Here is an 18824-nt window from a genome sequence, read left to right on the forward strand (position 1 = left end):
TGACCATTTTTTTCCTCTTAATTTTATATAATTTATCTCATGTTACTTCACATGTCCAGAAACTTTAAAAAAAAAAAATGTGGTTGTCAGAGAAATTCTGTATTTTGTTACCTTCCTCTTAAGAGTGTTGAGGGTTTTTGTTTGTTTTTTTCCTGGAACAAAGTTAAATTACTGTTGAATTAATTTTATTTAGCTAAGGCTTATTTTAGGCTCTTAGGATGGATCTTTTGAAGGGTTGCCTTAATTCTAGAATGGACCGTTTCGAAGTCTCAATAAGGTATCTCCACTCTGAGCAGATCAGAACTCCAATGTCTTCACAGTGCTGCTGTACAAATTCTAAAATCTTGGGTTAGCTTTCAGCTCCTCCAGCTATTGTTTTCTTCTTTTTTTTTTTTTATTGTTTTCTGATATGACTTGCAGAATCTTTTCTAAAACATACGCAGCCTAGGATTTGGCCAAGTGCCAAAAGATACCTTCATGCAGTTTGCTGACACTCCTACCTATCTGTATATCCTGTCCTACAATTTCTAGGCACCTTTGCAACTTCAAACCTCAATCTATTTATCTGCTCCAATTTCCTTCAAGTGATTTGGAAAATGTCCTCAAGATGAATGTAAAGTTCTGATTTTTAGAGCTCAAAGAGTAGACTTTAAATGCTCTCACCACAAAGAATGATAAGCATGTGATATGATGGATATATTAATTAGTCCAATTCGATCATTCTACAATATATATACATTTATCAAAATATCACATTGAATCAGTAAACATGCATAATTATGTGTCAATTCAAAATAAAATTGATTACCAAGAAAAAATAAAGTTCCCATTTTAAACTTCTTTTCTCTCAAGGATTATAGTCTTGCACTGTGTACCATTCAATGCCTAAAAAGTTGCTTTGATTATTTTGTTCAGTTTAACAAATATTTACAGTAGGAGGAGAGGTCTGCTACTAGTTATTCCTTCGTGTCCAGCACCAAAAGTCCCCAAATATTCCTTAAATTCTTATACACTAAGCTCATTTTTATATAGTGAGTAATAAAGGTATTCAAAGCTATGTCCGATAATTTCCACTTCAAGTTCTTTATATGATAGGAAATACATGTAAATCTTATTTTTGTGCTTCCTATAATTTTAGTGATCTTATCGTGCACTGAAGATACAGAAAAAATAATCTGTAAATTCATAACATCAAAGCTAAAACATCAAGAATCTAAGTAGTACCCAAGTACCATTCAGCTTTTGGAATATGTGGTAAATTTAGTAACCCATTTTCCTTTGACTACTAGCTCTAAGACTGCGTGAAACTAGCAGCTACTAAGCCCTAAAAATTCTTAAGGTAGAAGAAAGAATGTACATACTGAATTAGGGACACTTTACATTTTGTATGAAGCTAGATAATTGCAACCCAGTTGTAGTTTCTGCCTCTTCACTTTGCTTTCCAAGAAGTTGATCCTCAACTGTGACAGAGAAAATGCTGTTTGCCAAACTCCATTGTATTTTTCTTATCCTAGTTACTCTGCATTTCTACATTTCCCCACCTTCTAAGCAATTATGTTAGGGCCATGTAACTGAATTCTGGTCAATAGGATATGAGTGCAAATGAGATATATGATTTCTGACCTCTCCATGAAATGCTACCTTACCCCTTACACCTCGCACACTTGCCCCAGTCTCTCTCCTCCTTTCACATGATCCTGGAGGTCATGCTGTTAAGATGGCCACCTACCAAGATGTAAGGAGCTTAGAACCCTAGGTAACTGCTTGAGGGAGAGCCACAAAGGAAAGCTGACTTACTAAGGCTGTAATAAGAAAACAAGCAAATAAACAGAAGCTTTGTGATGTTAAGTCAGATTTCAGGGTTTATTACAATAGTATAACCTGGCCTATCTTGACGATCTTAGCACTTGATAAGACTATATTTAAAGATAAAGAGGAAGCTACATAACATTCACATCATCATCAACTGTGAACAATATCATAGCATATGCATTAACATTAGGTGTCAAAGTTCACTCACATGCACGTGCCCACACACACATTTAAGTAGCCATTAAATCTGTTATTAAAGTTAATCTTGTAGGTTATTCAAAGTAATTTTCAGATTTAAAAGACTGAATTACTTACTCCATACTTTGAGGATTCAAGAGGCTAAATTAATTCTTATATATAAATATACATCCATGAACATTGTATTATCAAATAGTATTTTTAATTTTTTAAAGTGTTTTAATTAGTTATACTTAGAAATAGAAAGCATTTATATACTTTGATCATACATAGATGGCATATAATTTCTCATTTTTCTGAGTGTACATGTTGCAGAATCATATTGGTCATGTAGTCACATATATACATATAGTATTAATGTCTGTTTCATTCCACTATCTTTCTTATCCCCACATCCCCTCCTTTACCCTCCTATCACTTCCTGTACCTAATCTAAGGTAACACTATTCTTCCCTAGTGCCCCCCACTTTTGTGAATTAGCATCCGCATATCAGAGAAAACATTCAGTCTTTGGTTTAGTGGGATTGGCTTATTTCGCTTAGCATGATATTCTCAAATTCCAACCATTTACTGGCAAATGCCACAATTTTACTCTTCTTTAAAGCTGAGTAGTATTCCATTGAGTATATATACCACATTTTCTTTATCCATTCATCTATTGAGGGACACCTAGGTTGGTTTCATAATCTAGCTATTGTGAATTGAGCTGCTATAAACATTGATGTGGCTGCGTCACTATAGTATACTGATTTTAAGTCCTTTGGGTATAAACTAAGGAGTGGGATAGCTGGGTCAAATGGTGGTTCCATTCCCAATTTTCTGAGGAACCTCCATACTGCTTTCCATAGTGGTTGCACCAATTTGCAGTCCCAGCAGCAATGTACCATATCCTCATATGGCCAATAGGATATGAGTGCAAATGAGATATGACCATATCCTCACTAACGTTTATTGTTGCCTGTATTCTTGATGATTGCCATTCTGACAGGAGTGAGGTGAAATCTTAGAGTAATTTTGATTTGCATTTCTCTAATTGCTAGAGATGTTGAACACTTTTTCATATATTTGTTGATCAGTTGTATTTCTTTTTCTGTGAAGTGTCTGTTCAGTTCTTTAGCCCATTTATTGATTGGGTTATTTGATTTTTTTGGTGTTAAGTTTTTTGAGTTCTTTATATATCCTAGAGATTGATGCTTAATTGTAGCTGCATGTGGTAAAGATTTTCTCCCAATCTGTAGGCTCTCTTCTCATTATTAATTGTTTCATTTGCTGGGAAATTTTCTGTTATTATATCATTGAAAAGATTATGCATTCCTTTGGTTTAGAAACCTTCATCTACTCCTTCGTCTAGTTAAATAACTCTTAAATTTGGTCTTTTCATGTTATCCCATAATTCCTGGATGTTCTCTTCATGGTTTCTTACCATCTTCTCCATATGTTCAACTCTATTTTCAAGATTATTTATTTTGTCTTTAGTATAGGTCCTGGCTAGAGTCCCCAGATAGAGGCTCCTGTGGTGGTAAACCTGCTGGCACCCAGACCCCAGGCCCTGGCTGGTGTCCCAAAATGGATGCAGCCACGTGCAACCAAACCTGGAGTCTCCTTGGAAGCAGTCCTCTAGGCTGTGGTAGCACAGTAGTGGCGGTGGTGGCTGGCAGCAGGCAGTGGGTCAGCAGTAGTGGCGGCTGCAGCAGCGCAGGAACTGCAGCTGTGGGGCAGCCACCAGGCAGCCAATCCAGGGTAAGCAGCGAAGTGTCGGCTTCAGTTCCATCCAGGGCAGTGGTTTCTTCTGGGGCAGCAGCACCCAGAAAGAAGACCTCCAGGTGATCTCAGGCTGGCAGCAGCAGAATCAGAGGCAGCAACAAAGGCAGTAGGTACAGCAGGCAGTTGGTTGACAGGACACTTCCAGTTCGGCAGCAGTGACCACAGAGGTAGTGTGGGAATTCATTTCCAAGATAACTGAGGTCGTGCCCAGAGAAGAGACCTCCAGGCACGGCAGTGGATTCTGCATGAGCTCTGATAGAAGACCTCCAAGCAACCTCAGGCTGACAGCAGTGAAATCAGAGGCAGCAATGACAGTAGTGGTGCAGGCAGCTCAAATAGTATTTTAATACAGAAAAAAAACAATGTTTTCAGAGTCAGTGTGCCTTTAGGCCAAGTACTCAGGTCTAAAACCAAAGCCAAGCATCACATTTTAGAAAAGTCAAAGGCTTCTAAAGAGATTGTTCTACCTACCTCCCACAAAGGTATGAGATCTGAATTTAGTACTTAGTAAACTATTTAATTTATAGGAAATACGCAATGTTGTCATTGATTTCAAAATGAGAAGATTAATTTGCTTTATATGAGACTCAGATTTTAACTTCCCTCACACCACATTTTGGTGCCATTGGCCTCCAAAATGATGCCAATTTGAGTAGGTCTTTCATGGATTGAAGAGGAATTAATGATGCAAGCCATCATTTTTTAATGATACAAGCTGTAGCAGCATAACCATGGGCAAATTACTTAACTTCTTTGTGTACCCTTATATCATATGCAAAATAATGTTTTTATTTGTTGCTGTGAGGAATACATGAAGCAGCTTTGAACATGAAAATTTATTAATACCTGAGCAGGGTGGCACATGCCTGTAATCCCTGAGACTAGGGAAGCTGAGGCAGGAGGATCACAAGTTCCAGGCCAGCCTCAGCAACTTAGTGAGAGGCTGTCGCAAAATAAAAAATGAAAAGGGCTGGAGATGTTGGCTCTGTGACAGAGCACTTCTGGATTCAGTCCCTGATATCAGGAAAAATTTGCTTAATAAATGTCAACAATCATCATCATCATCATCACTACAGTAGGGACATTTAGATGTTATTAGTTCTGATCATAACTTTGCCATTCATTTTGCACAAGAGTGTGAGAAAAAACATAAGCAACACATTTTATCATTTGAGGCCTTCCTTTGTATTCCCTCTAGTAAAATAGGAATATGGATACCAATGGCATAATGTTAAGCCCCTGATGACTGTGACAAGTGTTTTAGAAGTAGAAGCTAGAGAATACATTTCTGAATTACATTTCTCTATTTTTCAAAACAAACTTTCATTTAAATGTTAGAAAATTTGGAGCATGCCATGTTGAAAAATATATTTTTAAATTTTGAGGAGAAACAGTTTTAAGGAAGCCACAGGCAGGTTTTTTTTTTCTTGTACTTTTTAAAATTGTTGTTTTGGAACCAATTTGTCATTCCTTTGTGTTTGCGCACACACACACATCAGAGAAAACACGGGGGCTATATTAACAAATGCTGCCAATCAGAACTCAGGGCAAATGTATTATAAATTATCTTTTCACTAGCTAATCCTGGATCTCCAGGTTCTTGGAAGTGTGATGGAATCACATTCATCAGGAGGTCTCCAGGGACACATAAAGCTTTCAAATACATGAGGATTTGGACAATATGAGAACCTGGAAAAATAGAGCTTTTAAATTGGCAGTGTAAATCGCTAAATCTACAGCACAGATTCACAAAACATCCTTTCCATCTTCCCCTGTTTTATAGATAGCCAACGAATGTAGCCAAGTTAGCCAACTCAACAAGAGTGCTATCCTGCCTCAGTGAATTTGGAGTTTCAAAAGTAGTTTGTCTTTTTCTCATTCTCACTCATCTAGAGTTGGAGAAATCTAAGAGCTAGAAACTGAACTGTAATCTCACGATCTACAAAGTACAGTGCTTACAAAACACCCTACTATTCTTTCAAAGATTTAAAACCTGCTAAAAGCATGGTCTCGACATGCTGCTCAGAAATACTAAATGGACACTTACTAACAGCATCACAAGATGGCCTACCGATAAACTAATCTAAGAAGTAACCCAGAATAGATGGTACCATATATATCTCTATAAGCTTGGAAGGCAAATTAACACAAGTAATTTTAGGTTTATTCAATTCCAAGTAAAATGTGATGTATGCACCATCACACTAACCAAAATCTATTGAAAATTAGATCACATATAAAGCTTCCTCAAGCAGATAGGAACTTAGTGGGCTCCACAGAGTTCTCAGGCAAGCCAAGAACCTATGGAACTGGAGTTTGTCCCTTAAATTAATATTGCTTAGTAGCATCATAAGAAATTTACAAAGCCTGTAGAATTGCCTGTTTTTAAAAGCTGGAATGTTGCTTAAGCATTACTTGGAATTTTTAGAAATCATAAAATGGCCTGTTTTTACTTTATCATTTTGTTTGAAAATAAATTTAATTAAAAGAAAGTAGATTTTAAGGGCTAGGGTTATGGCTAGTGGTAGAGCACTTGCCTAGCATGTGTGAGGCCCTGGGTTTGATCCTCAGCACCACATATGAATAAATAAAGTTAAAAATCCATTGGCAACTAAAAAATATTTTAAAAAAATAAAGTAGATTTTAAAATTTCTGTTGCATTGGAAGTTTTGAGTTTTATGATTAATAGTATTGGCAACAGGGTCTGGGGTTGTGGCTCAGTGGTAGAGCTCCCGCCTAGCATGTGCAAGGCCCTGGGTTTGATCCTTAGCACCATATAAAAATAAACAAATAAAATAAAGGTATTGTGTCCAGCTACAACTAAAAAATAAATATATTTTAAAAAATAGTATTGTCGGGGCTGGGGATGTGGCTCAAGCGGTAGCGCGCTCGCCTGGCATGCGTGCGGCCCGGGTTCGATCCTCAACACCACATACAAAGAAAGATGTTGTGTCCGCCGAAAACTAAAAAATAAATATTAAAAATTCTCTCTCTCTCTCTCTCCCTCTCTAACTCTTTCTTTAAAAAAAAAAATAGTATTGTCAACAGATAAAAGTGTAAACAGTCCTCCTTAAATGCATTTTAATTAAATGCATTTAGAGTTTCATGTAAGATATATTTGCTGTGTTCAATATGGTGCTAAACTTGAGTGGAAAACAGCAGACATTTTTCCAAGCAGAAGTCATGAGATTGCTAAAATCTTCAGCCTCCACAACAGTATTAATTAGTGTGTTTCACCAACCAAAGTTGTAAGATTTGTAAATGAAATTCTAGAAGGGGCATCAAGCTAGAACAGGATATGGGAGCCAAATGGAAAACATGAACCAATAAAAGAAAAAAACTAAACTAGCTAGAAGTCTAAGTTTAGTCTTTGAAGTCAGTTCAAGTCCTGCATGCTTTAATTCTGATGTAATCTTAAGATGGTGGGTACAAACAAGAACTCAGAAAACAGCTTTTGTAACTTTTGGACCAATTGCACATGAATCAGTTTGTTGATGGCTATAATGATTACACAGTGGTCTTTACTGAATTATATCTGAATTAAAATAGTCATTCTCCCTAGGTTGAAATAAAATAATGAACACTTACCAACAAGAACAGCCATCCTTCAAACACATACACCCCCACACACATCTATAAAATATCTCACCCGGTATATTACTTTTTGTTGATACATCAAATTATTTGTCTTAGCAGCAGTAATGCATTGCACGCAAGCACATTCTTCCTGTATGACAATGTGTTTGTTCCTTGTTTGTTCTGTCATTTGTCTCATTTCACATTCTAGTTAATGAGATGATTGCTTTTCTGTGTACAAGAATATTTTTCTGAGAAGAGATAATTCTCTTGATTTGAAAAAAAAATTTATTTCTGGCAGGATGGGAATTTCAAACACATATGGCACAAAAGGGCCATGCCCATAATAGTCTTAATAGACAAAAAAATTCTTCAATTAAAAGCACAATCTGTTAAGAGTATTCTTTTGCATCAACAAGCCTTAAAAATGAATAGTATACAAAATGAAAAATGCATTGATTATATCGATAACACTCCATTTAAGATCATCAGATGAAATAAGTATATCGCTGTTATAAAATGGTTTTTTTTCATATGAGCAAATTTATTGTTAAGAAATTGAAGTTATTTTCTTCTTTTGATGATAAGTGGAAAATTTTAGTAAATAAGCTTTATTTACTAAAGAAGGGCACAAAAAGACAAAACGTTTCACCTGAAATATTATACTCTCAGTATATTTATCATGGGGATTGGATAGGTAAATTATTTCTACTTTGTAGAATATATGTGAAAATAATAAATAAATAAGAGAATCTGACTAAGAACTACAATTGTATAGGAACTGAATATGCCATGTATAATGCAAAGTAGGCCAATGAGAGAACTGTTTTGTTTAAACAGTTGAAAATCATGCACAACAATAAGAACAAAACAACCATTGTCATGATTTCCTGGTAGGTAATGATAAAATTCCAGCCTCATTAAATTATTGAGTTATCTAATAAAATATGCAAACAAAAAGTGCATCACCAAGTACTGTAGCAGCGGTACATGCCAAGAAAACACTATGGCAAGACAAAGGGCAAGATGAAGACTTGGGTGGGGGAGGGAAGGGTCAGGGTCAGTTTCAAGAAGATGGTGTTTGGATTGGGCCTTTGAAAAACGCTAAGAGTTCTCTGCAAAATGAAGAGAGAAGGGATTTCCAGGCAGATAGAATAGGTATGAAACTGTCCTGGCCCGTTGTGAGTTGTAGGTAATTTGTTTGACAGTGGTTCTTAAAGAATGTTCTGTAGACCCCTTTTCATAAGGGGTTTCAAGGGCCAAACTATTTTCACAATAATAGTAGGGCATTATTTGACTTTTTCACTAGTGACATTTGTACTGATGAAGCTAATGCAATGGTGTGTAAAACTGCTGGCTCCCTTATATGTATGAAGGAATGGTGTCAAAATGATTGTATTCTTACTGTCCCACATTTGCTACAGAAGAACAAAACCAGAGACGTCATTGGCATTTTGGTGGAAATAGCACTGAATGTGTAGAACATTTTAGACAGTATAGACATTTTACTGATGTCAATTCTTTTCTATCCATGAATGTGGGTATCTTGTTATTTATTTGTGTCTTCTCCAGTTTCTTTAATCAATGTTTGTAGTTTTCATGTGTATGTTTTTCACCTCCTTAGCTAAGTTTAGTTCTAAGTATTTTATTCTTTTTAATGCTTTTGTAAATGGAATTTTGTGTTGATTTTTTTATGGACAGGTTGTTGTCATTGTAGAGAATACAACTGATTTTTGTGTGTTCATATGCATCCTGCAACTTTGTTGAATTCATTTATTAGCTCTATTTTGTGTGTGTGTAATAGTTAGGGTTTCTACATAGAATATCATGTTATCTGCAAAAAGAGATGATTTAACTTCTTTCTTTCCTCTTTAAAAGTTTTTTATTTCTTTTTCTTGCCCATTGCTCTGGTTAGAACCTCTAGTACTATGCTGAATAGAAGTGACAAAAGTCAACATCCTTGTTTTACTCCTGATCTTAAAGGAAAAGCTTTCAATTTTTCATTATTGAATATGATGTTAGCTGTAGGTTTATTGGGTGATTTTTATTATGTTGAAGTACATTCTTCCTAAACCTATGTTCTTTTTGGCGGGGGCGGGGGCAGGTACTAGGTATTGAACTCAGGGGCACTTGACCACTGAGCCACCTCCCTTGTCTTATTTTGTATTTTATTTAGAGACAGGGTCTTACTGAGTTGCCAAGTACCTCGCTTTTGCTGGGGCTGGCTTTGAACTCACAATCCTGCCTCAGCCTCCCAAGCCGCTGGGATTACCCAGCAAACCCAGCAAACCTATGTTCTTTTTTAATCATGAAAGGGTGTTGAATTTTGTCAATGTTTTTCTGAATCTACTGAAATTATCATGTGATATTTTATTTTATTTTTTTAATTTTAATTTATTTTAGTCATACATGACAGTAGAATGCATGTTGATGTATAATACATACATGGAATGTACGTACATCAATCATAATGTCTATTCTATTCTGTGCCCTTCCTATCCTCCTTGTTCCTCCCCTCCTCTCCCATCCTTTCTCTCTATCCAATCTAATGTGACACACTTTTTTTTCTTTTTCTCATTACAACATCATATATGTATTCTGTATAACAATAAGGTTCTCCTTCCATCTTCCGTGCAACTCCCCTTCTCCCTCTTTTTCCCTCCCACCTCTCTTCCCTATTTAGTGGTAGTCTTCTTCTCATGCTCTTCCTCCCTATCTCATTTTGAGTCACCCCCCTTATATCAGAGAAGACATTTGGCATTTGTTTTTTAGGAATTGGCTAACTTCACTTAGCATAATCTGCTCTAATGCCATCCATTTGCCTGCAAATGCCATAATTTTATTATTTTTTAGTGCTGAGTAATATTCCATTGTGTATAAATGCCACATTTTTTAATCCATTCATCTATTGAAGGGCATCTAGGTTGGTTCCACATTTTAGCTATTGTGAATTGTGCTGCTATAAACATTGATGTGGCTGTGATATTTTATTATTCATTTTATTACTTTGGCATTTCATGTTTGTTTGTTTGTTTTGGTACTGAGGATTGAATTTAGGAATGCTTAACCACTAAGCCAGATCCCCAGCCCTTTTTAATATTTTATTTAGAGACAGGGTCTCACTGAGTTGCTTGGGCCTTACTGAGGCTGGGCCTGAACTCGTAATCCTCCTGCGTCAGTTTCCCAAACCACTGGGATTACAGGCTTGCACCACTGCACCCAGTTTATGTTTATTGATTAATGAATATTGAACTATCCTTGCATCATAGGGATAAATCCCACTTGAATACACTGCATGATATTTCTTATGTGCTGTTTAATTTGGTTTTCCAGTGGTTTGTTGAGGATTTTTGTATCTATTTTTATCAGGATATTGGTATATGATTTTCTTTTTTTGGTGTGTGGTATTTTCATCTTTGGTATCAGGGTAATGGTGGCCTCAGAAAATGAGTTTGGAAGTGTTCTCTACTCTTTAGGTTTTTGGGAAAAGTTAGAGAAGAAATGGAATTAGTCCTTTTTTAAACACTTTGATAGAATTTACCAGTGAAGCCATCAGGTTCTGAAGTTTTTTGTTTGTTTGTTGTTTTTATGTGTGTGGGGGGTAGTAATTTAATTTTTGATTTCTTGCTTGATATTGGTATATTCAGGTTTTACATTTCTTCATTATTCCATCTTGTGATGTTGCATGTTTCTAGGAATTTATCAATTTCTTCTAGGTTATTCCATTTGTTAACAGTATAATTTTTCATAGTAGTCTCTTACAATCCTTTTTATTTCTATGGCATCAATTATGTTTCCTAAAACTCATATAGAACCAAAGTTGATCCAGAATAGTCAAAGTGATCTTGAAAAGGAAGAACAAATCTGGAAGCATCATGCTTCTTGATTTCAAAATATATTACAAAGCTACAGTAATTAGAGTGTATAATACCGTCAGAAACCAGAACAATGAAATAGGACAGAAAACCCAGATATGAATCCACACCTACATAGTCAACTGATCTTCAACCAGAGTGCTTAGAACAATGAGAATAGTTTTTTCAACAAAGGATGTTGGGAAATCTGAATATCCATGAACAAAAGAAGGAAATTGCACCCCTACCTTATGTCATACACCTAGAAATCTACTCAAAATAGATTAAAGATTTAAATATAAGAACTAAAATTGTAATATTTCAAGGTAAAACATTCAGGAATATCTTTTTCACATTGTTTTTTGAAAATTATTTTTTTGGGGTATGACACCCAAAGCACAGGCAACAAAAGCAAAATAGATAAGTAAATTAATCTGATTTGCTGATATATATATCCAATCAAGTAATGTGGATAGTTACTGCCCATTGAATCCCTATAAGTGGACTAATGCACTGATTAAGTTTAGGTTCTCATAACCCAATCATTTCACTGCTGAACTTTCTTGCATTGTCTTACACATGAGCTTTTGAAGGACACCTCATATCTAAACTACAACAAGAACCTAATACAATGGGGCTACATCAAACTCAAAAGTTTCTGTATAGTAACAGAAGAAAAAAAAAACAAAAGAATGTGTCAGCTTTCTCTGTGACAAAATACCAAAGATAAAGAACTTAACAGGCGGAAAGATTTATTTTGGCTTATGGTTTCAGAAGTCTCAGTCCATGGCTAGATGGCTTGTCATTTTGGCCTGGAAGAAGGTAAAACATCATGGTGGGGAAAATATGGTAGAGTGAATCTGCTCACCTCATGGAAGCTGGGCAGCAGAGAAGGAGAGAGAGAAAGGGGGCGAGGTTTCCAATATCCTCTTCAAGGTCATGATCCCATACTCTAACATTCTTCCAGGAGTCTCCTACTCCTAAAGATTCCTCCACCTCCCAATAGTACCATCATCTGAGGACCAAGTTTTTAATACCTGACCTTTGGGGAGACATTTAAGATCCAAACCTCAACAAGAATGAAAAGGCAACCTATATACAGCACCAAAAGCACATGCAAGAAAAGCAAAATAGATAAGTAGGGGCAATGGTCAATCTGAATCACCAACTTGATTGGATTAAGAGATACTTAAGATTAAGAAGTTTCTGAGTGTGTCGGTGAGGGTAATGGGAGAACATATTTGCAAACCATACACTGATGAGAGGCTAATATCCATGATATATATGAAACTCCTACAACCCATATAGGGGAAAAATGATTTAAAAATGGGCAAAATGTTTAATTGGGCCTGTCACTAAAGAAAGCACACAAATAACAAAGAGGTATATCAAAATGTGCTCATTGTCAGAGAGATGCACATCAAAACCACAGTGATATATCAGCTTATACCTAATGAGAAAAATTATGATTTTTCAAAAGATAAAATATGTTGCCAAGGTTGTGGAGAAACCAGAAATTTGTTTACTGTTGGTGGGAATGTAAAACAGTGCAATCATTATACAAAATAATATGGAATATCCCCCAAACACTAAAAATAGCAATCCCACTCTGGGTATATGTTCAAAAGAATTGAAATTGGAGTTGTGGCTCAGTGGTAGAGCACTCTCCTAGCATGTGTGAGGCCCTGGGTTCAATCCTCAGCACCACATATTAATAAATAAAAATAAAATAAAAGATCCATTGGCAACTAAAAAATATTTTTTTAAAAAAGAATTGAAATCAGGGTCTTGAAGAGATACTTACATGTTCATTGCTGCATTATTTACAACAGCCAAGATATGGAAACAACCTAAATGTCCACCAAAAGATGAACGGATAAAGAAATGTGACAGATTTATGCAATAGAATTGTTATGGTTTGGATGTGAGGTGTCCCCCCAAAGCTCGTATGTGAGACAAGGCAAGAAGATTTGGAGGAGAAATGATTGGGTTATGAGAGCATTAATAAGGCAACCTATTAAAATTAATCCCCTGAGAGGGTTTAACTGAGTGGTAACTGAAGGTGGGTAGGGTGTGGCTGGAGGAGGTGGGCTTTGGGGGCATGACTTTGGGGTATATATTTTGTATTTGGCAAGTGAAGGCTCTTCTTCCTGATCATCATGTGAGCCACTTCCATCTAACACACACTTCCACCATGATTCCACCTCAAGCGCCAAGGCATGGAGCTGCCAGTCTATGGACTGAGACTCCTGAAACCATGAGCCTCCCAAATACACTTTTCCTCATCTAATAATTGTTCTTGGCATATATTTTAGTCAAAGCAGTGGAAAAGCTGATTAAAATAGGCATATTCTTCATCCTTCAAAAAGAAGGAAATTCTGCCATTTGTAACAACATGGATTAATCTCGAGTTTATTATTCTAAGGGAAATAAACAAATTATAGAAGGACAAAGACTGTATGATCTTACTTCTATAAGGTATCCAAAATTGTCAAACTCATAGGAGCAGAAAATAGAATGGTGGTTGCTAGGGGTTGGGAAAAGGGGGAAATATAGAATTGTTGTTCAATGGGTACAAAGTTTCAGTTACGGTCATGAATAGGTTCTAAGGATTTGTTGTACAACACAGTGTGTGCAGTTAACAATACTGTATTGTATGTTTAAATTTTTGTTTAATTTTTAATTAAATTTTTGATCTCATAAAACAAACAAACAAAAAACCCCCCAAAACAAAGGCAAGGAACCTTTTGAGTTATTGAAGGTGAGTTATAGGTTTTTATTTATTTTTAATTTATTTATATTTTTTTTGTACTGGGGATTGAATTCAGGGCCACTCGACCACTGAACCACATCCCCAATCCTATTTTGTATTTTATTTACAGACAGGGTGTCTCACTGGGTTTCTTAGCACCTCGCCATTGTTGAGACTGGCTTTGAACTCGCGATCCTCCTGTTTTCAGCCTCCCAAGCTGCTGGGACTATGATTTTTACTTTTTATTTATTTTTTTTTTTGGTTGATGTCTTTTATTAGATTATTCCCTTCTATTTCTAATTTGCTGAAATTTTTTATTATGAATAGGTGCTGGATTTTTTTCAAATGCTTCTTCATTGAAATGATCATATGGCTGCAGTCATTTATTAATATAATAAAGTACATAAAGTGATTTTGGGTTGTTAAATATGCATCCAATTTGCTTCTAAACTTCTTAGTTGTTGATTAGAGTTTTACTTTGATCTGGGAATGTTTTTATTCATTATTTCTTCAAATATTTTTTATGGCACCTCCATCTTCTTTTGTTCTAACTCCTCATGGTTCTCTGAGGCTCTGTTATTTTATTTTCATTATTCTTTTCTTTCTATCCTTTGGACTGGCTAATATCTATTAATCTAACTTTAAGTTCATTGATTTTTTTTCCTTTGCCAGTTCAGATATGCTATTGATTCCAATAGTAAATTTTTCATTTCAGTTATTATGCTTTTCACCTCCAGATTTAATTTTTTTATTGATACTCTTCTGTTTTTTAATATCTTTGTTTATTAATTTATTTTTATATGGTACTGAGGATTGAACTCAGTGCCTCACACATGCAAGGCAAGCACTCTACTGCTGAGCTACAGCCCCAGTCCCTTGATACACTTCTTTAATGAGATTATTGTTATCATACTTTTCTTTATATAAATGGTTTCCTTTAGTTAAATATACTGATTATAACAAATTTGAAGTCTTTATCTGCAAATTCTAACAAGTAAGCCCTCCTCAGACACATTCTATTGACTGCTTTTCTTTCTGTGTATAGTCACACTTTTCTATTTATTTGCATGTATTATAGTTTTAAGATTGAACATTTCAGGTAACATAGTACATCTGGATTCTGATTCACTCCCCACTGCTCCTCCATATTGGGGGTTGTGGCAGTGGGGTTTTTAGTTGTTTATCAACCTGACTGAGCTAATTCTACAGTCTGTCTCCTGAACACTGATTAGTTATTTATGTCTCTGCTCATTTTTTTTAATATTTATTTTTTAGTTGTAATTGAACACAATATCTTTATTTTATTTATTTTTAGGTGGTGCTAAGGATCAAACCCAGGGCCTCGCACGTGCTAGTGAGTACTCTACCGCTGAGCCACAACTCTAGCCCTCTGCCCATCTTTTAAAGATATTTTTTAGTTGTTGATAGGCCTTTATTTTATTTGTATGTGGTGCTGAGAATTGAACCCAGGGCCTCACGCATGCTAGGCAAGCACGTTACCACTGAGCCACAACCCCAGCCCCCCTCTGCCCACTTTTAAATCTTGTTTTATGTTTAAGCCTTACCACCTAGGGGCTACTGCTGGATCATCACAGCTTGGTGGTCAGTCAAGCTGGAGCTTCTGGGTTGGTGAACAAATGGAGGTGTTCACCTCAGCTCCATGCCCTTTCCCAAATTCCTTGCCTTTTGAATCCCTTAATTAGCTTCCTAAATTGTTTCCTTTATAACAAACCATAAAACTAAAAGAAATGTTTCTTTAATTTTGGTGAACTGTTGTAGCAAATAATTACACATGAAAATTGAGTTGTGGGAACTTCTGATTTAGTCAGTTGGTCAGAAGCACAGGAGATCGAGTGACCTGACACTTGCAATTGACATCTGAAATGGGGAAAGTCTTATGGAACTAAGTCCTTAACCTGAGGAGTCTGAACTAATTCTGGGTAGTTAGTGTCCAAATTGAATTAAATTCACTTGGTTTTTGCAGAGAATTGGAGATTTTTTTTATAGAAAATCTACATGTTTGATGTCAAAAATTTTGAAGTAGAAGAAACAGATCTTTCCTAGATTTGGTGTGAAGAGTGGGACTTGCCAGAATGGTTCTGGCTTACAGAAACAAATGTTTTGGGAACAAGTAGGATAAAAAGTAGGGGATGAGGAACCTTTGATCCCTGAGTGTCTATGTGGATATACGTGGTATTATGGTTTGGATGTGGTTTGTCCCTCAAGGTTTATGTGTTAGAAACCTGGTACCTAGTGCGGCAACATGGAAAGGTGGTATGAACCTTCAGGAGTTAGAGCCTTTGGGAGGTTATTAAGATGAGATAGGGTCAGCAGGGGAGAGCTCTCATGATTAAGAGACCAGAAAACATATGTGCATGTTTCCTTTCATTTGGACATGATACCCTGTACCACATCAGGATTCTGCCAGCAAGAAGGGCATCATCAGATGTGATTCCTCAATCTTGGGCCTTCTGAACATGAACTAGTTTCATTAAAACTTGCCTGGCCTGTGATATTATTGTGGTATTGGCAACGGAAAATGAACAAATACAGAAAATTGGTACCCAGAAGTGGCTGTTGCTAATAATGAGTATCTGAAAATGTGGAAGTGGCTTTGGAGTTGAAGTATCGGCGGAGGCTGGAAGAGTTTGGAGGAGCAGGCCAGGAAAAGCCTAGCATTCTGCCAAGAGGAAGGTTACACGTGATTCTGGTGAACAGTCATGAGTTGAGGAAATTAGAGAACTCATCTCCAGTAGAAAGGAGGATTTAATTGGAAATTGGAGGGAAGGACATTGCTATGAGGAAGCAAAACAGTTCACTGTATTGAGTCCATTTCCAAAGTCTTTGTGGAAGGTACAATTTTTAAAGTGACAGACTAGCTTATTTTATGGAAATAATTTCAAAACAACAAAACATTCAGGTTAAGGTATGGGTATTATTGACCATGTTTAGTCAGATTTACAGTGAGACTTAGGAGCAAAAAGAAGCAGAATGAAGTCTGGAAAATTTGCAACCTGGCTGGGGAGGGAGGGAGGAAAATGCATGTAAGAATGTGATTGATTAATCACTTGGTTAAGAGATTAGCATGAAAAAAAAGTTGCTTTGCATCTCAGAAATCTTTGAGGTCAACCCTTTCATCATAGGTCCAGAGACTTTTAGGGAAGAACTGTTTCACAGAACCCTGAAACACTCTTCTTGGCCTCATTTCAGAATTTATTTCCCTGCATCCAGCCTGCAAAGCTCTCCCTGGCTATAGCTGTGGTTTAAGCAGGCCAGCTGCAGCTCATGCTGGCATCAGCCTGTGGAGACCACATCATGACTTTGCAGGAGTGCAGAATTCAAGAGTTAGAGGGTCATGGCTTCCACCAAAATTTCAAAGGAAATCCTGGGAGACCAGTCAGAAGTTTGCTGCAGAATTAGTCCCTGCAGAGATCCCAGTGGGGCAATGCCAAGTGCAGCCATGGGAATGGAGCTGTTGGAGTGAATCCACAGTGGGGACTCCACTGTGCAACATGTCATACCTGCGAGCTATTGAAAATAACAGGTAGCCCCAGAAAGCAGGCATGGGGGAGAGGTAGATCCAGACAAGGGAGTGTGGTGGATCCTGAATAACTGTGCAACTATTGCTGAGTGGGGAGGCTTCTCATGCAACAATTACATGTTTTTTCTTTCTTCCCTACATCACCTCAAGCCTTTTTCCCACCTGATGTGGTGATCATAGGACCAGGTCTGCAACTCTAAGTGCCAGAAACAAGGATGATTCCTAAACAAGAAATTTTAACTCTATTTTCAAATTTTCACGTCAGAATTTTTAAGGACCTGATGAAGCAGATTTTGCCTTCACCTCACCTCATCTGTCAAAATTGGGGTTGGCAGTGAGGGCAACTGTACTGTATTAAATAACCCACTATTTCTACACCTAGGGAACCTCACTCTATCTGCATTGGAGGAGACTGAGGAGAGATACTTGCAAGATTAATATCACTGCCTGAAGTACAGAGGTACTTGCTAGATTAATACCACTGCCTGAACCTAATGTGTCTTCCAAAGGTAGAAAAGTTTGGACATAAACGGAAAGGAGGAATACTAGCTGAGAATAAAGGAGTGAATGAATGGGTTCCTTAATGAGGGAAATCCAACTTTACATCAACACCCTAAAAGAGACTGAAGGCAAGATAAAATATTGTTTCATGGCTCAACTATACCAGATACCTAAGAGGGTACTATTATTAGTCTGATAAGAACACTCCTACTTCTAAAACCTTGCAACATAGAAAGGAAGCCTGCCGTTTATGGCCATACCACCCTGAAAGTGCCGAATCTTGTCTGATCTGGGAAGCTAAGCAGGGTCCGGCCTCATTAGTACTTGGATGGAAGAAAGCAAGCCTGCCAACATGAGTGGCCTTGCTCTGGGAGAAATTTTCAGTGTTATGATGATGGACTAATTAATGAGTGGATGGAATTCTAGTAAGGTGCCAATATCTTTTGACTTTTATGATGTTTACTGTAAGGGGTATGGATAGAAACCACAGGATGGACTGTAACATAATAACATAACATAATATTTGGTTTCGGTTCCTGATTCTTGACACAAAGCTCCCCAAGCCCTTTAACTAAGTCATAAAAACATCTATAGTAATAATATTTGGTTTTAATCCCCAAGGTAGTTCCCAACAGTAGAGCTAGATAGCTTCAGAATGGGTGATAATTCTCAGAGGAACCAACTGTGTGAGTAGAGGACTGAAACTTTCAGCCCCACTCCCTGATCTCTGGGGATAGGAGCTGGGGATTGAATTCAATCACCAAAGGCCAAATATTTAGTTGATCATATTTAGGTTCTGGTCATGTAAGCCAATCTAATAAATTCT

General features: G+C 36.8%; 1 protein-coding gene across 1 annotated transcript in view; it reads right to left on the minus strand.

The window, feature by feature from the left end:
* Positions 1–3859: 3859 nt before the first annotated feature.
* Positions 3860–18824, minus strand: part of Rgs22 (regulator of G protein signaling 22) — a 114191-nt gene continuing 99226 nt past the window's right edge. The window contains exon 25 of the mRNA XM_077105565.1: positions 3860–4104. Coding sequence (XP_076961680.1) covers positions 3860–4104 — 245 coding nt within the window. The remainder of the gene's footprint in view (positions 4105–18824) is intronic.

Source organism: Callospermophilus lateralis, chromosome 16 (genome assembly GCF_048772815.1).
Source record: "Callospermophilus lateralis isolate mCalLat2 chromosome 16, mCalLat2.hap1, whole genome shotgun sequence".
Classification (NCBI taxonomy): Eukaryota; Metazoa; Chordata; class Mammalia; order Rodentia; family Sciuridae; genus Callospermophilus; species Callospermophilus lateralis.